General features: G+C 54.8%; 3 protein-coding genes, 1 long non-coding RNA gene and 2 other non-coding genes across 6 annotated transcripts; 1 reads left to right on the top strand and 5 right to left on the bottom strand.

Annotated features, from left to right (window-relative positions):
- Positions 1–368: 368 nt before the first annotated feature.
- Positions 369–5090, bottom strand: LOC136022367 (uncharacterized). Its single transcript, XR_010616143.1, has 5 exons — positions 4951–5090; positions 4445–4501; positions 3722–3864; positions 2615–2664; positions 369–774 (listed from the first exon to the last, which is right to left on the bottom strand). It is a non-coding gene; the product is annotated as an uncharacterized LOC136022367 (long non-coding RNA).
- Positions 3548–3681, bottom strand: LOC136022609 (small nucleolar RNA SNORA17). The gene has a single exon (XR_010616223.1). It is a non-coding gene; the product is annotated as a small nucleolar RNA SNORA17 (small nucleolar RNA).
- On the bottom strand, positions 4144–4279 carry LOC136022615 (small nucleolar RNA SNORA17). The gene has a single exon (XR_010616229.1). It is a non-coding gene; the product is annotated as a small nucleolar RNA SNORA17 (small nucleolar RNA).
- A 450-nt stretch (positions 5091–5540) lies between the features above and the next one.
- MRPS2 (mitochondrial ribosomal protein S2) lies at positions 5541–7118 on the bottom strand. The gene is made up of 3 exons (XM_065695441.1): positions 6925–7118; positions 6662–6791; positions 5541–6368 (listed from the first exon to the last, which is right to left on the bottom strand). The coding sequence occupies exons 1-3, from the start codon at positions 7064–7066 to the stop codon at positions 5825–5827; spliced, it is 816 nt and encodes a 271-aa protein (XP_065551513.1). The 5' UTR covers positions 7067–7118; the 3' UTR covers positions 5541–5824.
- On the top strand, positions 7065–8443 carry PIERCE1 (piercer of microtubule wall 1). The gene is made up of 4 exons (XM_065696006.1): positions 7065–7073; positions 7105–7421; positions 7495–7573; positions 7731–8443. Exons 1-4 carry the CDS (start codon positions 7065–7067, stop codon positions 7914–7916), a joined length of 591 nt encoding a protein of 196 aa, XP_065552078.1. The 3' UTR covers positions 7917–8443.
- Positions 8444–8590: 147 nt separating this feature from the next.
- On the bottom strand, positions 8591–18423 carry PPP1R26 (protein phosphatase 1 regulatory subunit 26). Its single transcript, XM_065695440.1, has 3 exons — positions 18315–18423; positions 12302–16392; positions 8591–9354 (listed from the first exon to the last, which is right to left on the bottom strand). Exon 2 carries the CDS (start codon positions 16330–16332, stop codon positions 12316–12318), a length of 4017 nt encoding a protein of 1338 aa, XP_065551512.1. The 5' UTR covers positions 16333–16392; positions 18315–18423; the 3' UTR covers positions 8591–9354; positions 12302–12315.
- Positions 18424–22925: the final 4502 nt, after the last annotated feature.

Below are 22925 nucleotides of genomic sequence, written 5' to 3'. Positions count from 1 at the left end.
GGTTTAGTTCATCACTAATACAAAGCACGAGTGTTTTCACACATGTGCTCATCGTTTACAAGCTACACCACAATACGGGTGAGAAATGACTAAAGGCAAAGCTATTTCACACTCGGGCCTGCTCCAGCTTTCCCACATTAGCTGGAAAAAGAGGAAAAGCAGAACACTGGAAGCGTGACAATCCCATCTCAGCTGCTTTAGAGCTTAGATTTGAGCCACAAGGGGCTGGAGGTCAGCGGCAAGGCTTCTATCTGTCACTGTTTAAAGAAGCCATCCCAGTTCTCACAGCCACAAACAAGTCTTCTCTCCTAGAATGGTTAAAAAGAAGGTATTACTTGAGGTGCTACAAACACAAACACATTCCAGGCTCACTGGAGGTGGCATCTTTATTTAGTTGTTCGGGGTTTTTTATAACCCTTCTTACCATGCAGGGAAAACACAGACTGAAAGCAGAGTGCTTCAGGATGTGAAAACAGCTCAGGAGAGAGATGAGTGGGAGAAGGGCAAGGTTACAGCTCCGGGAGCTATTCAACAGCAGCACAGCAAAGGCAGAAAGGACACTGGGAACAGAACACTCATTTCTCTTCACCATCCGAGCACGCAGGTTGCAGGAAGCACTTGGAACCAGCAGCACCACCACACACTTTGGCTGCTGTGAGCTTGAACCCATGTTGAAAAGATGAAGTTTCAGCACCCTACAGAGCCTCGCTGCAGACACCATGGCCCGTTTCTCCTGCAGCCGGGTCCTGCTGGAGTTCGACCTCAAGGCATGATCTGCAAACAAGAGAAGGCGCAGAGTGTGAGACAACTCCAACTGCAGCAAAGTTAACAGCAAGCAGCTAATTAATGCATCCAGGCTCCTGCTGGTCACTGCAGCTCCTCAGGACACAGAATTGCTTTAATTCAGCTGATTGAAGCATTACATCAGGTTTGTCTTGACACTACCTAAAGACTTTCACATCCCAGAGGAAACAATAAAAGCTTCATGAAATGAAACCAAGTCTGAGGGCAGTCAACAGCTGGGCTGGGTTATCATGATTCACAGGGAAGCTTCAGCAAGCAACTTACTCCAGCATCACCGAACACCCTAACACTGCAGTTGGTGGAAGCCAAGTGCCTGCAAACCTGAGTGGATCAGGACCTGAAGCAGTGACAGGAGGCAGATGATAACGAATGGGGCTCATGCAGGACAAGTTCTTTGCCACTAGAACAGAAAGGCTTTGAAAAGCATCTCCTGGCTTGGCAGCGCACTCTGGCGAGTCCAGGAAGGGGGAATTTAACAGCACAGCCAGAGCCTGCTCATGGTTACCTTCCCTCCTGGGCTCCCTAAAATCAGAGGGGAGTTTGCCAATCTCGCTGTAGAGGCAACATTCATAGTGCAGAGAGAGAAAAGCTGGGCTTATTCCAGCCTTCAAAGCCAGGGCGTAAACCAGTTCTAATGATGCAGGGCTAAGTTAATGTGCGCAAAGCCTTTTCATTCCTCTCAATGCCTCTTTAATACAAAATACTCACCTTTTCCACAGCTGAGAGCCAGGCAGCTCTTTCAGTAAAGCAATATTCATAGCCTGGGATTGCTGCTCCGGCTGGAGAAGACGGCTCACAGCAAATGCTGTTAGGAGCATTTTAATAGCTCTCCTATGCCTCGCACAGTAAAGCTCTGGAGAGACTCTCATTAGGCACTCACTACTGCTACAGGACCCTTGATGCAAGCAAAGCCTGAGCAAAAATAACCCAAATGTGTGTTTCGGGGTTAGAAGTCAGGGTATTTAAATAGCAGAATCCCATCTTGGGGCATGGCTCTTTGCAGAGCGTATCCCCAACCACCTTATTAGCATTCTTCCCAAAGCCACTGCTGGTAGGCACCTGACTTTTCCCAATTAAATGGCTCATTCTGCTGCCAGCAGCAGCCCACTTGGTTAATGGCACCTCTGGCCCTCTAATGCCCATTTAATGAGGACATTTTCCACCATCCAGCACTGCCAGGTTTTGTCAAGCCATTAGTCACTGCAAAGCCTCTTAGTTTTACAGCACCGCACGTGGCCAGAGCTGTTCTCACCACTTACACGACTTCAGGTTTTAGCATCAATTTGTTGCTTTATTACTAAAATCAAGCTTTTTCTTTCTTTCATTGTGCCTAAGACACAATCTCTCATTATCTTGCATATGAGACATGAGCATGTTTTCGGCAGTGTTTCGTGTCAGACTACAATAGCACCAGAGCCCATCTCTTCATCATCTCAGGCACTTCAACACACACAAAACTGGAAGCTTTTAACAGAAGTGTCTTGTTCTACTGACAGTTGCCTTTAAAGGGATGCTCTTGGGGAGCTGAGGAAGGCAGTTTATGTGAAATGGAAACGTGAGGAGTGTTAAAGATTGCTTACAAAAATTGCTGCGTCAGCAAAGCAGAGGAACCTGAGTGCGCTCCACATAAAGCAGAGGTTTTCCAACAGAAAAAGATGCAACACTACTGAGTTTAAGCTCTTTCTCCAAGTCCACCCTGGTAGCGTTATTTAACTTGGTTTCATTTGTCCCTGTACAGGATGTACCAACCCAAGGATCCTACCAGACACGCACTGAGGCCCAGTGTATTTCCAAGGGATGCCACACCTACCTGCAGCAGTTGAAGCAAGTTCCAGAACTCAGCCCTGCTCTCGGCCATAACTGTGAGGAGGAAAAACATCTTTAGTTAGGGTTTTGGGGAAGGAGCGAGGAGCTGGTAAGTCAGCCTTAGGAGCAGGGCACGGTTTCCACCACCTGCTAAACCCACACCAAACTGGTTCTCCATCTACCTCAATACTTCGAAAACAACAAACTCAAAAGCTCATTTCCCCCATTCCCTCCACACCCAGGTGTGATTCTTGGTATCTACGTTAACCCCAAACCCTGCAGAACTCCAGGTGTCTTTTCACCATCAGAACAGACAGCAAGCAAGGGCGTCTTGCAGGCCGTAAGGGGTTGCTGAAGGCAAAACCAGAATTCAAGACAAGAGCTGTCACTTCTGCTTGTCCTCGCAAAACCTAAAAGGACCTTCCCCTGATGCAGTTAAAATTGGCATCATTTTAACTGCTTTTCTAAGGAATTTTGCTCCATATTCTGCTGGCTCTCTGGAGAAAGAGGTAAATGCAGCAGCAATGTCAAGCTACTGAGCTCTGAGTAGTTACAAGCTTCTGGCACAGGAAAGCTCTTCATCTCTGACTCCTAATGATACCAACATGTCAGGAAAGCAAATCTCCAAGGACTCAGGGCTATTAGAATAGAGAACACTGGAGTCTGCTATTCCTCTGTAACAATAAATGATACACAACAAACCCGAATTAGATTTTAACACAGCAGGTTAGTAAAACAGGTTTACTTCTAAAGCATAGAATATGACAGCATAAAAGGTACCCTTATGTGTCACATAAGATTATGTGACATTAAGTCACGAAGAGAATTACTGTCACAGTGGAAGGCAAAGCTTCTGCACCCTGCCCCTCCAGAGCTGTCCATTATTCACCATTTAAACTTAACATTCAAGGAAAAACCACAGGAACACCAGGAAGCAAGTGTCAGGCTGCTCATCATTCCCCAGCGCTCACAGGTTGCAGAGCACCAGCACAGACACAGCCTTTTCCTCTCTGCCACCTAATGACACAGACAAGGCACTACAGCCACGTCTGCAACACGAGCTGGGGCATGCGGCTGCTCCACCGCGTTAACGGCACCCAGTGCTGCTCACCTCGGGTCCGGCCGGAGACCTCCTCCGTGTGCCAGGTCCTGCAGCTTCCTCTGGGAAGGGGAATGCACACACTGCTCACTTGGTGTACCCAGACACACCGCACAGCCTGGTCAGATGGGCCCTGTTTCACTGATCACACAAGCCTGAAAGGTACAGCAGGAAAGGGAAGCTAAAGAAACCAATGCACAGCACAGGCAGGGTTTAGGCACATCACATCAACTCGTTATTTCATAACGCAACAGGATTCTACCCATTTTAAGGCTAAATAGAAGCCACACAGGCTGAATAGAAGCCACACGCAGTGCGTCTTCTGCTGCAGACCCACTACCGGCCACACAGAGCAGTTTTCTACCCTGCTACACCCAGCTCTCGCTTTTAAGGGAACTTCTCGCATTTCAGGTAATTAAAACCCGTTTATAAACCATGTCAGGCCATCAATCACTCTGAATGCTCACGGGTCTGGGAGCAAACGAGCGTAGAACACAGCCTGTCGCTCTCTGCCACCTCATGACACAAAGGAGCCACAGCAGCCACCTTCGCAACGCCTCTGGCGGCAGGTCGGGAAAGCCACAGGGACTGAAAGGGGATAAATACACGGGTTTGTCCCAACAGCATCACCTACGAGGGAGCGCTACAGCGGGATCCGGTGCACGTGGAGGTACCGGATGCAACAGATCAGAGCGTTAATAGATGGGTGCAGGTCTTGCGTTAAGCACCATTTACCTTTGGCTTTTCAGGACACGCAAATCTTTCTCACTTCACCCTTTGCCTTCTGCCGGGCTGAAAAAGGACAAGAAAGGGGAAGTTAGTAATGGCTTAGTTAATACCAGCTCATCATGGCTTAGCAGCTGACAGCCCAGCTGAGTGGGTAACAACCCCGTGAGCTGCACCCCTTAACGCAACACGAGACTGAACGGCAGCCACAACAGCACCGGTTCCGGGGGTCCCTGAGTTTCCCCTCCCGGAGGGCCGGTAACGGGGGCAGCCCCGCGGCTCGGACCCGCCCCGTCGCGGCTCTCCCCGCGCACGTGGCCGGGCACGTTTCGCCCGCTCCGCGCCCCGGAACGGGGCGGGCGCGCAGGGGCCGAGCTCCCCGGGTCTCAGCGGGCAGCGCCTCGCACGGGGCCGCGGATGCGCGCAGGAACCGCCCCGGTGCCCCCGGCGCGCCTTCCTCACCACCATCACCACCATCATCACCATCATCATCATCCCCATCCCATCATCCTCACCACCACCATCCTCCTCCTCCTCCTCATCCCCATCCCCTGCGCCGCAGCCTCCCGCTGCCCGCCGGCGGGGAGCGCCTCGGGCCCGGAGGGGCCCGGCCCGGCCCGGCCCGGGGGAGCGCAGCCCCCGCCGCCATCGCGGGCACCCGACGGAAAGGCCGCAGCGCCCCCGCCTTCCGCTTATATAGGGCGAGGGCGGAAGGGCCGCGGAAACGACCCGCCCAGCCAGCGGGCTCCGGTGAGCGCCCTCTGCTGGGCAGGATGACTCGGAGCAGGCAGCGGAGGTTCGAGGCCCCGGATGAAGACAACGGGACCGGAGCGGGGGGCCCGGGCTGCGACGGGGACCCGGGACCCGCGGGCCTCCCGCCGGTGTCAGGGCTGGAGCTCCCTTTCCCGGCCGCGCTCTGGAGCCGCCCCGCTCCCCGTGGCTGGACCCCGGGATGCCCCAGGATAAAGCAGGGACCCTCCAGCCCCGGGGTGTGCCAGCTGCCCCTGCGCCCCGCTGTGAGCACCGGGGGGGGAGCAACCTTCGCCCCCCTTCCCTGGCCACAGGCACTGGCCAGAGCGCCCGTTTCACAAGAAGACAGAAGAAAGATCGTGGAGCCCTTTATTCATCAGGACGGAGCCAGAAATCCAAGGGATCACAAGCGCAGGGATGGGGAGGCCACAGCACAGAGGTGCCCCCGCGCAGTGGGGACACACACAGGGACAGGAGCTGGCTCTGGTCCGGCTCCCATCCCCTCACATCGCTCTGGACCACTCCTCTTTGAGCCGGGACCACCGCGGGGTCTCTGCACAGCACCAGAGCCCTGCCAAAAGCCAGTGCTGCGTGTGCAGGACGCCCATCACCGCCCCGCTGGGCACCACCCCCCAGGCTCTAATTGCCCCCCGCTTTGCGCCGCAGCTCATGCACGGCCTCGCTGTGCCGCCTCTTGTCCTTGGCGCGGATGATGGTCATCCTGAAGAGCTTGCAGTACAGCTCCATGGCGCTGGGGCTGTCGTCATTGCCCGGGATGGGGTACGTGATCAAACAGGGGTTGCAGTTCGTGTCCACCACCCCCACCGTGGGGATGTTCATCTTGGCCGCGTCCCGGATGGCCACGTGCGGCTCGAAGACGTTGTTGAGGCTGCTGAGGAAGATGATGAGGTCGGGCAGGCGCACGCCGGCGCCGAACTGGATGTGCGCGTTGGTGAGCAGCCCGCCCTGCCAGTACCGCGTGTGCGCGTACTCCCCGCAGCCCCGCGCCGTGCTCTCCACCAAGTGGCAGAACTGGCGCTTGCGGCTGACGAAGAGGATGATGCCCTTGCGGTAGGCGATGTGCGCGGTGAAGTTGAGGGCGAGCTGCAGGTGCTCCATCGTCTGGTCCAGGTCGATGATGTCCTGGTCCAGGCGGCAGCCGAAGATGTAGGGCTCCATGAACCTGCGGGGGCACAAGGACAACGCAAGGGGGTGCGGGGACGGGGTGATGCAGGCACCGAGGAGCCTGGCTGTGGGGCGGCCTCACCGCCGAACCCTTCCCACCCTGCAACCCCAGTGCCAGCAGGGGAGCTCCCTGCGGAGCTGGGCACTGCGCGTCCCGGCAGGGCTCGGCGGCTGCAGGGCTCACACTGGGCAGGGTCCCTGTTCGTGCCCACGCGGACATGAGGTCCCCACGGGCAGCTCCAGACCCACCCAGCGCGGCCGCCGCCCGGGGAGCCCGCCTGCTTCACTCACCGATGCCGACATCCCTTTTTGTGCCCCAGGTGCACCCGCGCATCGAAGAGGTCTTTCAGGGAGAAGAGCTCCTTCACGCTGAAGAAGTCGGGGCGCGCCAGGGGCTCTGCGAGCAGCTCCTCCTCCGCGGCTGCGGGACAGGAGAGCGCGGTGGCGGCGCGGCCCGCGCTGTGCTCGCAGGGCTGCGAGGGGCGCTGATGCGCGCACGGCGCCGGGGCCTGGCGACACCAGCGAGGGTCCCGCGGGGGCGCGGCCTCACTCACCGCGGGGCTGGGCCGGGGCCGGGGCCGGGGCCGGGGCCGCGCTGCTGCTGCAGAGCCGCGGGGCTGCTGCGGGGACAGAACGCGGGGTGAGGCGGGCGGGCGGCAGCCGCTCACCTGCCCGCAGGAGCCGCGGCAACGCCATGCTCGGAGCCGGCAGCAACGGCGGAGGAGGAGGAGGAGGAGGAGGAGGAGGAGGAGGAGGAGGAGGAGGAGGAGGAGGAGGAGGAGGAGGAGGAGGAGGAGGAGGAGGAAGGTCAAGCGGCACCTTCCGCTTCCCGGGGCGGGGCGGGGCGATCCCCGGGGCGGGGCGGGGCGATCCCCGGGCCGGGGCGGGGCGACCCCCGGGGCGGGGCGCGGAGCGATCTCGGCCCCGCCCACAGCGCCCCGTCTCCGGGCAACGCTCGGCGTCGCGTCCCGGTCCCGTCCCTGCGCCATGTCCGGGCCGGCGGGCGCCGGGCCCCGCACCAGCGGCAGCCAGACCCCTTCTGCGGCCACGGGTGAGCCCCCGCGCCCGGCCCCGCTCGGCCCCGGCCCGCCCGGCCCCGCTGCAGCCCCGCTCTGTCCCCGCAGGAAGCAGGAGCCTCACCCGCGGTACCGCACCACGAACCAGACGTACGGCAGCAGGGCCCCCACGCTGCACGAGGTGCCGGTAGGTTGGGGCCCGCCGGCCGTTGGGGCAGCCCCGAGCACAAAGGGATGCTGGGGGAGCGCAGCCCCGAGGGGGAGGACTCGGGGGTCAGCAGGACCCGAGCCCAGGCTCTGCTGATGGTGGCGTTGAGAACCTCTCCCCTCTGCTCGCTCTCCAGACCTCCTTCCACGTCACCCCACACGGCTTCACCAGGATCCAAGGCATGGGCGGCCCGTACAGGAACAGCGGGCTCAACACGGCCCTGGAGAAGAGCCACGTCACGGGCCCCGACAACTTCATCACCGCCCATGACCACCTCGACTTCCACCCCAGCTACAACCCCAATGGCCCGTCCCACTGTTAGAGCTGCAGTGGGAGCAACAGGGTCACTGCCGGCTAAATACCCCCGCCCCAGAGCCCCCCGAGCAAACAGCACTGACCTGCCCCTCAACCTCCTGCTAAGCCTCTTTGAAAGCCGGACAAGCAGCGCTGCGCTGCAAAGTAATTCCGGTGCTCCCGACTCGCAGCAGGTTAACCCGCAGGCTTCCCATCGGTGACCACCTCAGCCAGGGCTGGTTAAGGCCTGCCTAAGCTTTGGGGAAAACCAGTTTAAAAGTGCTATTACAACCGAGCCCAGGAATTTGCTGGGAGAAACACATGAGCCTCTGTGGTACCAGAGGGAAATCACTACAGAACGAGTGTTATTAGGAACAACAATTGAAGATTTACGGTTATTAAATGCTAAATAGCGCCTATGAACCATTTACTTAGTTTATGGGCAGCATAAATACTAGAACAATGTACATTACATACCTATATTCCCCTAACCTTTTCTCTGCTACCAATGATCCCTTAAGCTCTTGGCTCATCATTAAAATTTAAAACCTTAAACCTGTTTCTGCGCTATTTAATGAATAACCAAAGGGCAGGTTTTCCAGAGGTATCCGTTAAGCCTTTGGGTCTCTTGTAGAAAGCTCCTTCACCTTCCTCGCCTCTCAAAGCGACAGGGATTGCAGAACCAACTCAAATGACACCTAATCCAAGAGAAAACGTCTTTCCCAAGGTTTATTGTAACAACGGTGGTTACACAGCGAGTGGAACTGCATCACCTGCACAGGAACTGCACTGGAACGAACAACCTGGAACGTGTGGCTCATAAACCGGTCTTGAACAGAAAGTGTGCAGCCTGTGTCTGATGAGGAACGGTCCCGCCTCACGGGGGGAACAGCAGACATCAAACATGAGCAGAACGCTGGTCTAGCTGTTTGCTGAAGAACTAAAAAGGGAACAAGGAGTGTACTAGTGTGTCCAAGCACCACTGCGAATGATACTCTTCATGTGAGGGATATTCCCTGTTTGGGTTATTTTTATATAGCCTTGCAGATGGTGCAGGATGCATTTAAGCATCCTTGGAAGGCAGAGGAATCCTCTTTAGTTCTTGGCACTAAGCACAAATCTGAGGTCCAAAACTGAAGAGAGCACCAGGCCCTTACTTGTCCCTTTTCAACCACTGAAACCCCAGTGTGGGGCCATATTCCCACCAGCGAGGTTTCAATGCCACCTCCCAGACGATTCCAGTTTTCACTGCAGTGCATATGGTTACCTCAAACAGAAGGGCTGGCTAAAGAACCTCTGCTGAGAACACACCAACACATCGGAACCAGCACAAGGACTGAGCAGAAACGCTTCTTAAAGTACTGAACTTCTTAAAACCTTTAACTTCTGGAAACGAACAAGCAGCCCTCAGCCATTCACTGCTCTCCTATCAGAGTCGGCAATACCTTGGGCTTCCCTTTCTTCTCCTGAAATGAAAATCAACACAAAGTGCTGAATTAACACACACGGCTGTGACACTTTACATGTATCTTTAGCCACAGATTTTTCTGCAGGTGGAACAGTTTAGGGATCAGACGGCCTCTTGCAAACAGATGCAGTGGCTTTTGTCACCCATTTCCCCCCTAGTCTTCATACCCCATCCAGAACCCCCACCTCCTCCCTCATCTCAACTCTGTTTTATTCTGGAAGCGAAGCCAGCTCCTTTGAAGAGATGCGGGTGCAGCTCACCTCACCTCACCTTAACCGTTCCCAGGGATACGCTGTGTTACGGTTACCCAGCTCTCTTCCACTGCGGTTTGCTGGGAAGGGAGCAACACGCAAGGTGCAGCCAGCCCTGAGAGATGTGCCTGTACCCATCAGTTTGCTCCAGGCTTCACTTACCGTGTGTCAAACACTGGTTTCCTTATGTTCACTTTCCTCCATTCCCCTGTTTTAGTGGCTTCAGACACAGTGACCTGTTTGTTCAGCTGTTAAACACTTCTGTTGTAAGGAATACCTGCACCAATCCAAATTGTCACCCTCAAGATGACGCATTTCACTGCAGAGAATCGACCTCAGTCTCTTTCTACTCTGCATTTTGAAAGCAAAATCGTCATGGGTGATAAAATCAGGTGAGGCTTTACCAGCAAACCAAGGCAAACTGCAGCTCCGGGCACCAGGCAATCACATCTCTGGACTGCAGGCGGTGTGGGAGACCCACTGCTCACTGGAGACGATGACACAAACCATAGGAGCACTCTGGTTTCACGGTCCACGGTCAGAACCCCATTTATTAACCATTATAAACGTATCCATGTACACCATTTCCTATATACAAATCAAGTTTCTCAATTTAAAAAAGTGCTGCTTGAAATCAGGTTTTATTTAAAGCACAGGCTCATGGGAACTGCTTCTTAACCGGATGTGGTCGTGAGGAGTACCAAGAACACAGACACATCGACGGGGCACCAGACACCACCTTGTGAGGCTCAGCATCCATTTACTGACAACTCTGAGGAGGCCCATCCAGCTTAATTTACACAGAGAGTACAGAAAGGGTCCACCCCCCTGTTAATGCAGTTTAATCCTTTGAAAGCCAGGTACTCCGAAAACTTCTCTTTTAAAATACCAGCCTATTTACCTATGCCGAACAAAAGGCTCAAATCCTGCGACTGCACCAAGGCAGCCAAAACACGCCTGTGCAGCAGGGCTGCAGGCACGGGAGCCAAGGAAGAAACCGCTTTTCCAAGGTATCCTACCACAAAAGGAGATATTGATGCTTTAACCAAACCGGCCACCAAGCCGAGGGCTACAAAAGGGTGGCCGGACAGTACGAAATGCCAAGCGACCACTAGAAACAGGTTTGAAACGTAACTGCACAAGAGGATAAACACACCAAGGCTGTTGTTCACTTCTCTACATGCCACGGTTACTTGTTCTACTCTATGCTACGCTTTAGTTTGCCACTGTTGTACAAACGTGACCACATCAGGGGGGATCCTGGGCGGCTCCGGACCCCTTCCTGGCTGCTTTCGCTCCATTTTCCAACATCAAGGCCAGCCTCCAGGAAGACACAGACATCAAGGGACAGTAAGTTTGGCTGAGAGAAGACCGGATAAAGAGAGCATCGGATCAGTCCACAGGGACAAGACGTGAGAACAAACAACTCAAAGGACTTCATGACACGCAAATGAGAAGAGCCAGCCAAAGGCTCAGATTCCCACTTCTGGGATCTTCCAGTGAAGGCAGAGTGGGGGCACTTTTGTTTGGTGATATGAACGTGCTACTTCAGTCCCGTATCAAGTCAGTACAAATAAGAGAGTAGTGAAAAATTGCTTTATTCCTGCTGCTGGAAACGGAGGCAGAGAAAGAGCTACTGGTATGAAGGAACAGTGCTGGAAATATCCTTGGCGCTTACATCAGGGATGTCCTAGAGCAAACCCAGCTTTGTTCTATTGCACAAAAACTGTAAGTGAAAATCAGAGTCCACGGAGATGTAAGAGTTCAGAAGCCCCTTTGAACAAGGCAAGTAAGGGCACTCGATTCCAAAGTTCACACAGGAAACCAAAATCCATCTCTGGGTAACTGCTGGGCAGCAAAGTGAGACTTGAGAACAGCGAGGAATTGTTTCAGCCTCACAGGCCCGACAGCGCATCAATCCAGAGCAATCCACAGAGGTCCTGGTGTCAGCACAGACACGCTCCTCAGACTGCATGGAACCATCACCCGCCGGCGGGCGGCTGGGGGGGTTCAGAAGGTTCCTGCCTCCACCCAGGACGTGCAGACAGACCCATCCACGTGATTTACCTGAATTCGCGTTTGGATCTTCAAGGCTGGAGCCCCACACCTGCATCTGCACCGGCTTTGCTGGAGTTGTGCTGAGGGAACTCACCCAACAGCCCCCGGGTGGGGGAGAACCGGGACCCTGGCATAGGCCCGTGGCATGGGGTTGTCCTAAGGCAGCTCGAACGGGAATGGTGTCAGACAATGGGCTTCAGAGGCAGAGCACCGCGATCAAACGCCGTGTCCTCCTCCTCCGAGCAGATTGCCAAATGTATTCCGTGCACAAACAGGTTTCCTATTTATACATACCATTAGAGGCCTCATCATTTAAAGCGTGATGAGCCAGTATCTTATCTACAGTGACTACAGCATCCTGCAGCAACGGCAGCCCTAAAAATCCTTATAAAAAATATTTCCTTAGAGCACTTTAAATAATTTACAAAATTCTACAAAAACGATGGATGTCTGTCCATGAGATCCCTGTTCAACAGAAGCACTTTCACATTAGTGTGTGTAGGATATACAGTGATACAGGTGTCTGTGATACACAGGTTATCAGCCTCCCCCACTGTCACCCAGGTCTCAAGTTTGAGCAAGGTAATTACATTTGTTCTCTAGAAAGACTGTTGCTGGAAAAAGAAGCGTACTTACAGATGTGAAACCTTTCATTTAGAGAGGGAATCGGGGCAGATCCCTGCAGGGAGCTCAGGAACTCTTGCACAGGGTTTGTCTACAACTTCCTGCCCTTGGTCCACTTCGCAACTGGTTTCCCTGCTCTCCAGGACAGGTATTTTTCCTTCCAAACTGGAGCTGGATACCTGCATTCCTTCCTGCCTGTCACTGTCCTGGCAGACAGCTTTTCCCTTCTCATTGCACATCTGCGTGCTGTTATCTGTACATGCTCCTCCACCGGTTTTATCCACTGCTACCACTGTCACATTTAGCTCCTGTGGTGGGCAAGCTAAACTTGGAGCTGGGCTCTTGTCCTGCTGGTTATTCCCTCCCTTGCTGCACACAGGTATACCCTGCTGAGTTGCATCTCTGCTGACTTTATCTGCTTGTAGCACTGCCACGCTGTGCGCAGGGCGTGGAGCATCTACATTTGGATCAGCCCAGCTGTCTTTGTGGATATCTCCTGCCTCGATCCACATCTGTGCGCTCTCAGCTTTGGATGTTCCTCTGCAAACCTTATCTACCTTCACTGCTGCCACGCTCTGCTCCTGCAAAGGGAGACTGGAAGGTGAACCTGACTGCTCTGCTGCAGCACCAGCCCGCTCACAGCCCCCTGCTTCCTCCCTGACAGGCAGAGGAGCAGCGTCCAGTCTTCCACAGGTTTCTGCTACATGGGGACTTGACCCTTCCCCAGTGAGCTTCTGAGAACTGGATTCTTTTATTGCTGTGGGGCTCTCCCCGCTAAACTCATCTTTGGGCGAGGGGGCTCCTCTTCCCTGGTTAAGCACATCTGCATCCTGGGAAGCTGCCTCTGTTCCTAACGCACTGCTCTGGGCGAGCAAGCTCTCTGCTTTCTGCCTTTTGCTCAGAAGCATGGATTTCTTCCTGTCCCGAGCACACTTTAGACCCGCAATAAATTTACTTGAGATTTTGAGGTGAAAGGTATTCTTTCTCTTGGACCTGGACTTTGCAGCAACTACTTTTCGTACTTTACCACCTCTGGTTTTGCTGCTTTTAGGTGGAAGCGTTTTCTGCACGGGCTCCGGATTAGGGACAGCCTTTTTACCTGCTGTGCTTCCAGATACCTCACCAGCAGCAGCACCTTTAACCCCCACCAGTCCTTGCTTAGCTTTTGACCGACCAGTAGTATGAACATTCTCCGCTGAGGAAGCACATTTCCCACTGCCATGTAACATTGCACCTTTCCCTTCTGTCCCAAGAGACTTCTTCAACTCCTCAGTCTGCTGAGACACCTCAGGCTTGTCACTCCGACCCAGCACAAGGTCAAGCTCACTTTCAGCCAGCTGTGGCTTCGCTTTTCCTTTAGTAGCAGTTTGCCTGGTCACTCTCAATAGGTCCAGAGCTCCATCATCTTTCTGTAGCTCCGAGTTGCTTGCAGAGTCTTTAGCTTTTTCTGCCAAAAACTTCCTAATTTCTTGCTCAATGCTGTCATCGCTGTCCACTGAACTGCTGTCGTCAGCGCCCGACGGCGCTGTGAAAGTACACTGCCTATTTTTAGCTGCCTGCAGGTTATTCTGGCTTGTGACTGGTCTGGGTTTGGAACCTTTTCTAAGCTGCAGGTTAAAGTCTGAGTTCTTCACGGTCTCTGGTTTTTCACTGGGAGGTCTGACATTTGTGTTGTCAGGAGGAAGTCGGGCCGCGTTCTCTTTCGCGGCTTTTCTGGGTTTGGAGAGGCAGCTCTTCAGCAGCACAGGATTTCTGCCTTGCTGGAGGCTGCTAAATCCATCCAGCAGCTGAGCTTCTGTCTCACTGAACCTCACCCTCTTCTTGCAATGAGATTTCTGCTCCTTGGACTTCTTCTTTAACTTCCTTTTAGACCGCAGAAGGTCCTTGATGGCACTATCCAGGTCCTCATCACTATCCAGAGAACTGCTCTCATCATCCGAACCATCCCTCTCTGGAGTCTGGATGGAGTTTTTCACAGGCTTTCTTGTGCTGCTCTGAACCTGCATAAGAGGGTTTACGGAGTCCAAGGCCACACATTTGCCATCTGATCCAGACAGTTTGGAAGCCAGCAGCTGCTGCTGCCTCGGCTCTTTGCTGCCAAGCCTTTGAGCATCACAGAGCTCTGTGAGGCTGCTCGGGGCACGCTCCTCTTGCAGCACAGCAAGTTTTGGATAGTTACCTGGCTGGAAAAGTCCTGTCTCCACCTGCTCAGGTGGTTTTGATGCACCTTGTTTTGCTATTCTGCCTTCCCTTTTGAGTCTCTTTTTACGATTCAGTGATAGCTTCAGTGATTTGGGAAGAGGAGGCTCTAGGGTACTGGCAAGGCTGTTCTGATCCGAAGGCAAAGGCATCTGGAGTGAGTGTGACAGGCTGGGAGGCTTTGTTCCAAGGTTTTCTGACTGTGCTTTCAGAGCCAAAAAAGCCCTGATCTCTTGCTCGATGCTATCATCACTGTCCACCAGGCTGCTGTCGCTGTCACAGCGGGAGGATGAGAGGAGCTGGGGAGAGAAGAAGGAGTCTGCAGCGAGCGATTTGCTGTCACTTCCCATTTGGGATGGCATGATTGTTTTGGAAATATCAAGGATAGCTTCCGCACACATGAGCTCCGCAGATGTGTCCGCTCTGCAAGAGGCCTGCAGCGTGAGCTCACAAGCAGCAATCTTGTTTTCTGGGAGTGCAAAATGTCTGGCTTTTTTCAGTGGTTTAAACAGCTTGTTAAAGTCATTGCTGGTGTTTTCGAGTTCTGTTGACCTGGAATCAGTTTCTTTTCTCTTGTTGCTTATAGGGCTTTTATGGATTTCTGGTGAGGCACTTGTTGTTGAGCTAATTGTTAGGCTTGCAGAAATGTCTGCCAGACCCTTTGTAGGAAGTTCCTCCCTCTGCAAAGGGACACAGTCTGTTGCGTGACCTGCCTCTCTCCTGATTTTCTCCAGCTGATAAAGCTGAATGGCTTCTTCGATGCCATCATCGCTGCTCGAGTCAGATGTGTGCACACTCTCACTGACAAGTGCTCCCCTGGTCTCCCAGTAATTAGCTCCACTCTCTTCATCTTGCTCCACTCCCCAGGGCTGGCTGGCAGTGGCCATTTCCAGATAGGCTGGGTTCATCCGGCTGAAGTCACTGGGCTCTGGTTGGGTTTTAGACTGCAAACCCTTGGCCTGCGTGCTGGGTTTCCGCAGCTTGGCACAGTGTCTCAAGAGCAGCGTGCTACAACCTTGCTTCATAGCACCACAGTTCGGTTTGTTTGTCGCTTCTTTGCTGCATTTCAGGGCAGATCTCACATGGGAATCTTTCTTCTCCTCCCCAGTTACACATTTACCAATTTCTTGCTGCTTCTTCTCATTCAAGAACTGCACTATTTCAGCGTGTATGCTCTGTTCAAATGAGTCGTCGCTACTGACGCTCTGAGGGGAAGCAGGCTGCAGCCTTTTCCCGATGCCCAGGTGGTCAGACAGGTACTCTTCAGAGAGCATCTCAGCTTTGAATTTCACAGGGAGAAGGTTACTTGCCACTTTGTTCTGTGAGAATTCTCTCTTCAAGCTTTTGTCTCCGCTTACGTTTTCAGAACACTCTGCACCCCTCTGCAAGGACTGGTCACTCTGGCTCTTTGCTTTCAAGTACTCCTGAATGGCTTCCTCTATACCTCGGTCCACTGAGTCGTCGCTATCAGAATCGAGCAGGAGTCTCCGAAACCCCACACCCTCTTCCTCCTCGGTGTCATCCGAGTCAGCAGGGCTCCCACACTGGGTGTACTGCGGATGCTTCTGCAGCAACGCAGTGCTAGATGTGACTCTGTTACTGCTGCCCTTTTCTCCCTGTTGTTTCTTCTGCATAATACAACCATACTCATTGTTCATACCCAGGGGAGACTCTTGACTTTGCAGGTTGTTTATGACCATCTGAACTTTTGCACTTACAGAGGTTCTACTGATGTCTTCTTCAGGTTCAGGGTAGCAAACAGGGTATCTACAATTCCTCGCTGGTCCAAAGGACTCCCACTTTGTCTGAAGAGCTACCAAAGGAGAAGCATTCATCAGGAACATTCTAGCAGACAACAGCAGGTCCACGATGGAACAGTTTTTCAGAGTGATCTCTCTTCCATCCTACAAGAAAAAAGAGGAAAAGGGTTTTTATTACACATTTACCTTCTAAAAGTTCCATGTCATAATACTGGTAACATAAATGGCCAATTATTAACACTGGGGCTTATTGTGCCAGGTAATCACGGGAGTTACTCCTCAGCATCACTTCAATGGGTAAATCAGTCACTACTGCCATTGAAGCTAAGACAGAGCCCCCATCCTTTGTGGTTCCCATTATTTTCTGGCACAAGCAGGTGAATATCTTCAGCTCCAAAAGTCTCCCTGCACTTTCCATGGAAGGTTGTGCTCTCTTTTCTGTACGTTCCTAAACAACCACGTGTTGCCAAGCCCCACACAGAACTGCTCTGATGGCACCTCAGTGTGATCCCCTCCTTCACTCATGGGTGTCTGAGTATTCCTGCAGCGAATTTCGTGCAAGAAAGCATAAATTTAAGGGGCTCTTCCCGTTGAAAGTGGGATTGGTGGGAGCGGAGAACCCTGCAACACATTCCGCTCCTGTTTCCTTTGGCAAAACTGCCCTTCCCAAAGCACTCCCTCTGTGCAGAGCAGTGCTTCAGCTCTACAGCGAAAGCAACGCTGCCCATATGGTTCAACAGGTGGGTATGAGGTGAGCTCGCTCGTGATCCAAGGTGGTGGGACACAAACCAGCTCCCACTCAAAGAGCAGGGCAACCACATCTGCATCACACCTGGGCTCACGCACAAGCCCCAGACAGCTTTTACCAGTTCTGGCATCAAACACACACAGCTCAGGGACTTGGGGCTGCACAAAGAGAAGGGAGCCTGTTTCCTCCTGAAACCCGCTACACAGCAATGACTCCAAGCCATCACCCACCCCGGCCTCAGCGCCGGATGGAAGCTTTTGGTAAACACAAAGCTTTAGGAGCTTTTAAGAGCAGGATGAGAGTTATTGAACACTTGGAAGTATCATGATCAAGAGCATCCCTCCCCACTGGCGGGTACCTGCAGCAACACAGCACTCCCCTAACTTCCCTTTTAGGCAGCTGAAGGTAGCTCAGACCAACTTCCGCCCTAGGATCCAGCACAGTGCCCCTGGGTATCCACCCCTGGGTGAACCGGGAGGCACCTCCGGACACAGCGTGGGTCAGACCTTCACAAATGCACCCTGTGCCCAAAGGCCCCTCCAACACAGCCACTCGGGCACGCATAAATTGGGAACGTTTTTCCTTGTAATAAGCACCTGAGGATCAAAAAGGCAGGAATCAGAATCCTGGTGACCTCAGACCCGTGCCATTATCCCCCTTGAGCTCCACTGAACACCTAAAGATCCCTGCTCCCGTTGACCTATTTCCACAGCTCCCAGAGAAGGGGCAGGCGCCCTCGCTGCCCTACACATGGACCGCGGCTGCCCGGGAAGGATTACATGGAGCAGGGATGCGATTCCCCCCGCGGCACCGCTTCAGCCCAGGGGCGAGGGGCACCACCCGCGGGGGCAGGCAGGAACAGTCACGGGGGGGGGACCCGCAGGGGCTGTGTGGGGGCCATGGGGGGGACCCGCAGGGGCTGTGTGGGGGCCATGGGGGGGGGACCCGCAGGGGCTGTGTGGGGGCCATGGGGGGGACCCGCAGGGGCTGTGTGGGGCCATGGGGGGGGACCCGCAGGGGCTGTGTGGGGGCCATGGGGGGGACCCGCAGGGGCTGTGTGGGGGCCATGGGGGGGACCCGCAGGGGCTGTGTGGGGGCCATGCGGGCACCCGCAGCGGGGGTGCGGGGCCGCGCACCGGGGCCGCCCGGGGGTGTCCGCGGGGGCTCCCGCTCCCGGCGCTCCGGGGCCCCCCCGCCCGCCGCCAGCCAGGCCCTGCCCGCGCCGCCATGGCTGCCCCTTCCCGCCTTCCCCCGGCCTCGCCGGGCCCGGCCCTGGGCCTCGGCCTCGCCGCGGCCCCGCCCGCCCCCCGGCGCTCACCTGCCGGGGCCGGGGCCGCTGCGGCCGCGGGGGGAGGCCCGGGGCCGGATCGTGGCGGTGGCGGTGGCGGTGCCCGGGCCGGGCTCCCCGCTCCGCCGAGCTCCGGCGCGGCCGCTGCCCGCCGCTCTGGTGCAGGGGCGGGCGGCGCTTCCTTGCCGGCCCCCGGGCGGAGGGGGGCATGCGCCGCACGGCCCCGCCGGCCAGGCGGGAGCGAGCGCCCGGGCCTCGGCGGCCGCCGGCTCTGCCGCGGGCGCGGCGGGGCGGGCCGGGCCGGGGCGGGCCGGGCGGTCCCGCCGCCGGGGCACAAAGGCGGGCGCGGCCGCGGCGCCGCAGCCGGCGCGGAGCGGGGGGAGCCCGGGGCCCGCTCGGCCGTGGGCAGCGGCAGGGCCCGCGGGGCTGGGGCGCAGCGGCGGGGCCGGGCGCTCGCACCGTTCGCTCCGGGGGCAGGCGGGGGGAGCGCGCTTCTCCGCGCTCCCTTGGAGGGCAGGGAGGGAAGCGTCCGCGGGGCGCAGCGCAGGCTGCTCCGAGCCTGGGTGGGGACGCAAAACTGGAGCTGGGGTTGAGGGTGCCGCGGCCTCCCTGTTGGTGCTTTGGCTGCCGGAGCTAGCGCTGTTCGAGCTTCGGCGTGCGCAAGCAGCAAGGGTTTAGTGCTCTGTTTCTAACCCGCGCTGCTGGCGAGCAGGCTTTCCCCAGGGATGCAGTGCCCGCCGTGTCCGGTGCTCGCAGAGCTGAGCCGAGGGCCGGAGCCCTCCCAGGACACCCGTTTCAAGCTGCTTGTTCACTGGAAACAGAGCGAGCCCCGCTCCCGCGTTGTAAATCTTCACCAGCATGGCCAGCCCTGAGCGAGGGGGCATCTCCCGAGGGACAAGCGATGGGACAAGAGGAACCGGCCTCAAGCTGCCCCAGGGCAGGTTTAGATGGAGCTGAGGAACAATTCCTGCCCCAGAGGGTGCTCAGGCATTGGAACAGGCTGCCCAGGGCAGGGCTGCAGGCACCGGCCCTGCAAGGGTTCACACATTGTGGGGACGAGGCCTCAGTGCCATGGGGCAGGGGTGGCCTTGGCAGTGCTGGGCACGGTTGGACTGGGTGAGCTTAAGGGGCTTTCCCAACCTGGCTGATTCTATTACACCAATGTCCAGCAAACAAGAACCCAAAGTGCTGCCTCTTTTCCCTTTCCCAGTGCATTTTTTTCCCCCATTGTGCTTAAACACCCGTGATGCTGCAGAGGAAACCGCATCTTTTGGCCGTTTGTTTCCAAAATCACAGGGGAAATGCTCGGGCGAGGAGATACCACGAGAACAGCAGTTGGGAACAGTGGGTTTAATGGGTTCCAGGCTGAAAACAGGGTGACGGCTCGTGGCAGTGCAGACATGGGACCGTGCACCAGAATGCTGTGGATGTCAGAATCAGGCCCATTTGCTTTACTAGCCGTTATCACATCCAACTACTCATTCTTGGTGTCACTTTTCATCCACAGCTCCAGACACTTGACCGATGCTGCTGGTTCCGCTGCAGCTTTGGCAGCGCATCCCAGCACCACAGGCGCTGAGGTTAGCTCGGCACTCTGAGGGCAGTTTCCTGGGGCAGTGTTGGACACTGGTGAGAATTTAGCCAGGCTCTGGGGTGAATCTGTTCTGTCCTTACGCAAAGGGAAGGTGCTGCTGGAGCTGGCAACGCAGCTGGGCTGAACCTGCCCTGTCCCTGCTGTTGATGCCGGCTGCCAAGGGCTGAGTTTTTGTGCTCACGCTGTGGCAACACGTCGCACGATGTGGGGCTGACATACGCTGGGTGCTGCGGAACAGATTTCCACTTGCTTTTACCCCAGAGATGCTTGTTTTGGGGAGCACCTGTATTTTCATGCCTTTTGTGCCCTTTCCCGGTTTCCAACCTCATGTTCTAAAGTATTTTTCCCCTCAGGAGTCCTTCCCCTACCAAACCAGGTCTGGCCCTGGGAATGGGACAGGACCATGTCTCAAACCACCAGACACAGTTATAGACTCAGTTTATCTCCTGCTCTTACAATAGATAAAACGGAGCCGAGAAAACACTGGCCTGTGTGTTCTTGTGCCTGGGATATGTAATAGGCTTTTATGTTATGAAGTGGCTCGCTTGGACAACCTACTGAAAACAGCACAGCCAGCATCAGTGTGCAGGAGGAAACAACGAGCTTGCGTTTCCTTATCTGCAGAGCTGCAGCCCTGAGGTGAGGCAACTTTGCTCCTTTCACCATATTGCTCCTAATGCCACGCCAGAGGAAAGAAAGGGCTCCTGTGTTCGTGTATCCTCTTGGGCCAAGTCAATTTACACAGGAAAGTGCTTGTAAAATCAAATTAAAGTCAAAGCTGTGGCCAGAAGCCTGATAAGTGTTTTTGTGCACATGGAATTGCTTGGGGGGGGGCTGCCTGCTGCTGGGTTGCTCTGTGCTTGCCCATGGAGGTGGCATGTTCCGGCTCTGCAGGGCGAGTTACCTCCCTGTGCACCCTTTAGCTTGAAAGAACAGCAGAGCCTCTCCCTGAGGTCCCATTAGGGAGGATTTGTCTTTCTGATCCATGATTTTCGTGGAAATGAGAGCAGTGGTCCCTGTGTCCCCGCTGGATGGATGACACTCAGCAGCACTAATTGGACCCCTTGTTAGGATGACCGGAATGGCAGGGAGACATTCATGTGCTCGGGATGAAACATCTTCCTCGACCTCGGGATCTGCTCATCCCATTTGCAGCTTATTGCAGGGGGTAGGAACAGGCGCTCATTATAGGTGGCTCTGGGTACATCAGAGGCAGAAGCTGCTCTGGGTTATCAGAGGCTGGAAGCTGAGCTCAGGTGATGGCTCTTTTATTGGACAAGATTAAAACCAAATAGTAAGAATAAAAAGGCTCACCTCTCAGATCTTGTTGTCAGGTAACCTGCGGCTTCGTGACCAATTACAGTTCCTACGTGGAGCTGTGTTAAAGCACCAGGCATTTCTGCTGCGCTGCCATTCCATTGGGAATGTGAATCATACCCGGCGCTGGGTGAGTGCGCGGATGGGTCTAGGACACAAGGGAAGTCGATAGCCCCAGGTCCTGCAAGCCCTTTCCTCTGCTGGTGGCAGTTCTGCATTCCCCAAGCACATCTTTGGGTTTTGGGGCAAAACCGGTCCACGGAAGTGAAATCCTGCTGTGACCATTGAGATTTTGGAGGAAGAAGCAGTGGGGAAAGGAGGCGGGTGGAAAGAGGTGGATGGAATCCAGTCTGAGCCTTGAGCTCAGTCAGTATTTGGGGCCTGTATAAAGAAGTGGTGTCAGCATTGGCTTTGAAAGAAATCAAGTGCGTTTCTTAGCTCTGGTTCAGAACAGGGCTCAGGGGGGGCTTGAGCACTTATTTCCCTCTTGCTCATGCTATGAGCTGCAGCAGGGCTCTGTGAGCTGCAGGTCACAGTGGTGGCCCCGCTCCACGTCCTCCTACCCCTTCTGCTCCTCCAGCCTGATCGCAGGCAGCGTGTTAGATGGAGTACAAGTGGATCGTGTAGTAACGTGGCAAATTGAAGAGCTTAGTTGTTATTTAATAAATGCCAAGGAGACTCATGAGGCCTCGAAGTTGTAATAGAAAAATCTAATTTAGAAAACTAGGAAGAGAGATGGCTGTGAAAGCTGCCAGCAAACAGGGCTGGGCATTGGATGGTTCTGTTTACCCTCCACATGGAGCAGAGGTGGTGTGAGCTTCCCTGCAGTGGATGGATGCTCCCTGGGGAAGCAGCATCTGGGGCAGGGAGGTCCAAGGGCAGCTCTTCGTGGAGCTCGGTGCTGGGAAGCTCTGCTGTGTCTTGCCTTAGAAGACTCTGTTGTAAATCACCTTTGGAAGCTGGATTTGCTTAAGAAAAGAGACCCACTGGCTCCATGAAGCACATCAAGTGGAAAGTATAGCACAGAGCATGGGTACAGAACACGTTTAACCGCTTTGACTCAAATCTGATGCACTTCCCATTCCTTACTGACCATTAAGCAAAACTGAAGGTCTCTGTGGGGCACAACAGATGACTTTTGGATGCCCCTTTTCAGTAGGAAATCCCAGTGTATCTGGCATAAGAATACAACTGGAGAAATACAATTTAGAGCCAGCAGGTTTGATTGCAGCCCTGACCTTTCCTTGCTACATATGGCAGAGACCTCCAAAATTCCCAAGGAAATGATGGCACCTCTCCCATATTCTGTACCTAGAACCTTATTAAAAAGTGCATAAATTGTATGAAAACTTCAGTCGTTCCATACAGCTCATTTCTATCTGTGCTAAATTAGATTTTTTTTTTTTTCATGTTTTCATGTGCTGTCTTAAAGGGTTTCCTTTAAGAAACTCTCCCTTCCCGTCCATCTCCATAGGCTCTGCTCCGAGGCAATTCCCACCAGGACATTTCCAGCTGGATTCTGTTCTTGTCACAATTCTGCTTGTGCCCATTAGGTGTCAGGCTGTTATCGGCACAGTCTCCAGTGTCTGGGGCTTCGAGGAGAAGCGAGAAGCCAGGAGTGTGAGAAGGCAGGAGGAGCTGGTGTGGCTTGTCAAGGATGCTCACCTATGAGCGGGCTATGACTACCCAGGAAGGGCAGACTGGGTGATGTGGTGTTCACTGGGCCACCA

The sequence above is a fragment of the Lathamus discolor genome, chromosome 15 (genome assembly GCF_037157495.1).
Source record: "Lathamus discolor isolate bLatDis1 chromosome 15, bLatDis1.hap1, whole genome shotgun sequence".
In the NCBI taxonomy this organism is placed as follows: Eukaryota; Metazoa; Chordata; class Aves; order Psittaciformes; family Psittacidae; genus Lathamus; species Lathamus discolor.
This window is presented reverse-complemented; position numbering and strand designations above follow the sequence as displayed.

Bases quoted from the DNA above. Each gene is read 5' to 3' on its own strand.
- PIERCE1 (XM_065696006.1), top strand. The intron at 7,422-7,494 runs GTGAGCCCCCGC...CTGTCCCCGCAG, and splicing joins GACCCCTTCTGCGGCCACGG to GAAGCAGGAGCCTCACCCGC. The intron at 7,574-7,730 runs GTAGGTTGGGGC...CTCGCTCTCCAG, and splicing joins CCACGCTGCACGAGGTGCCG to ACCTCCTTCCACGTCACCCC.
- MRPS2 (XM_065695441.1), bottom strand. From the start codon at position 7,066: ATGGCGTTGCCGCGGCTCCTGCGGGCAGGTGAGCGGCTGCCGCCCGCC. The intron at 6,792-6,924 runs GTGAGTGAGGCC...CCTGTCCCGCAG, and splicing joins GGCCCCGGCCCAGCCCCGCG to CCGCGGAGGAGGAGCTGCTC. The intron at 6,369-6,661 runs GTGAGTGAAGCA...GTGCCCCCGCAG, and splicing joins AAAAAGGGATGTCGGCATCG to GTTCATGGAGCCCTACATCT.
- PPP1R26 (XM_065695440.1), bottom strand. From the start codon at position 16,332: ATGTTCCTGATGAATGCTTCTCCTTTGGTAGCTCTTCAGACAAAGTGG.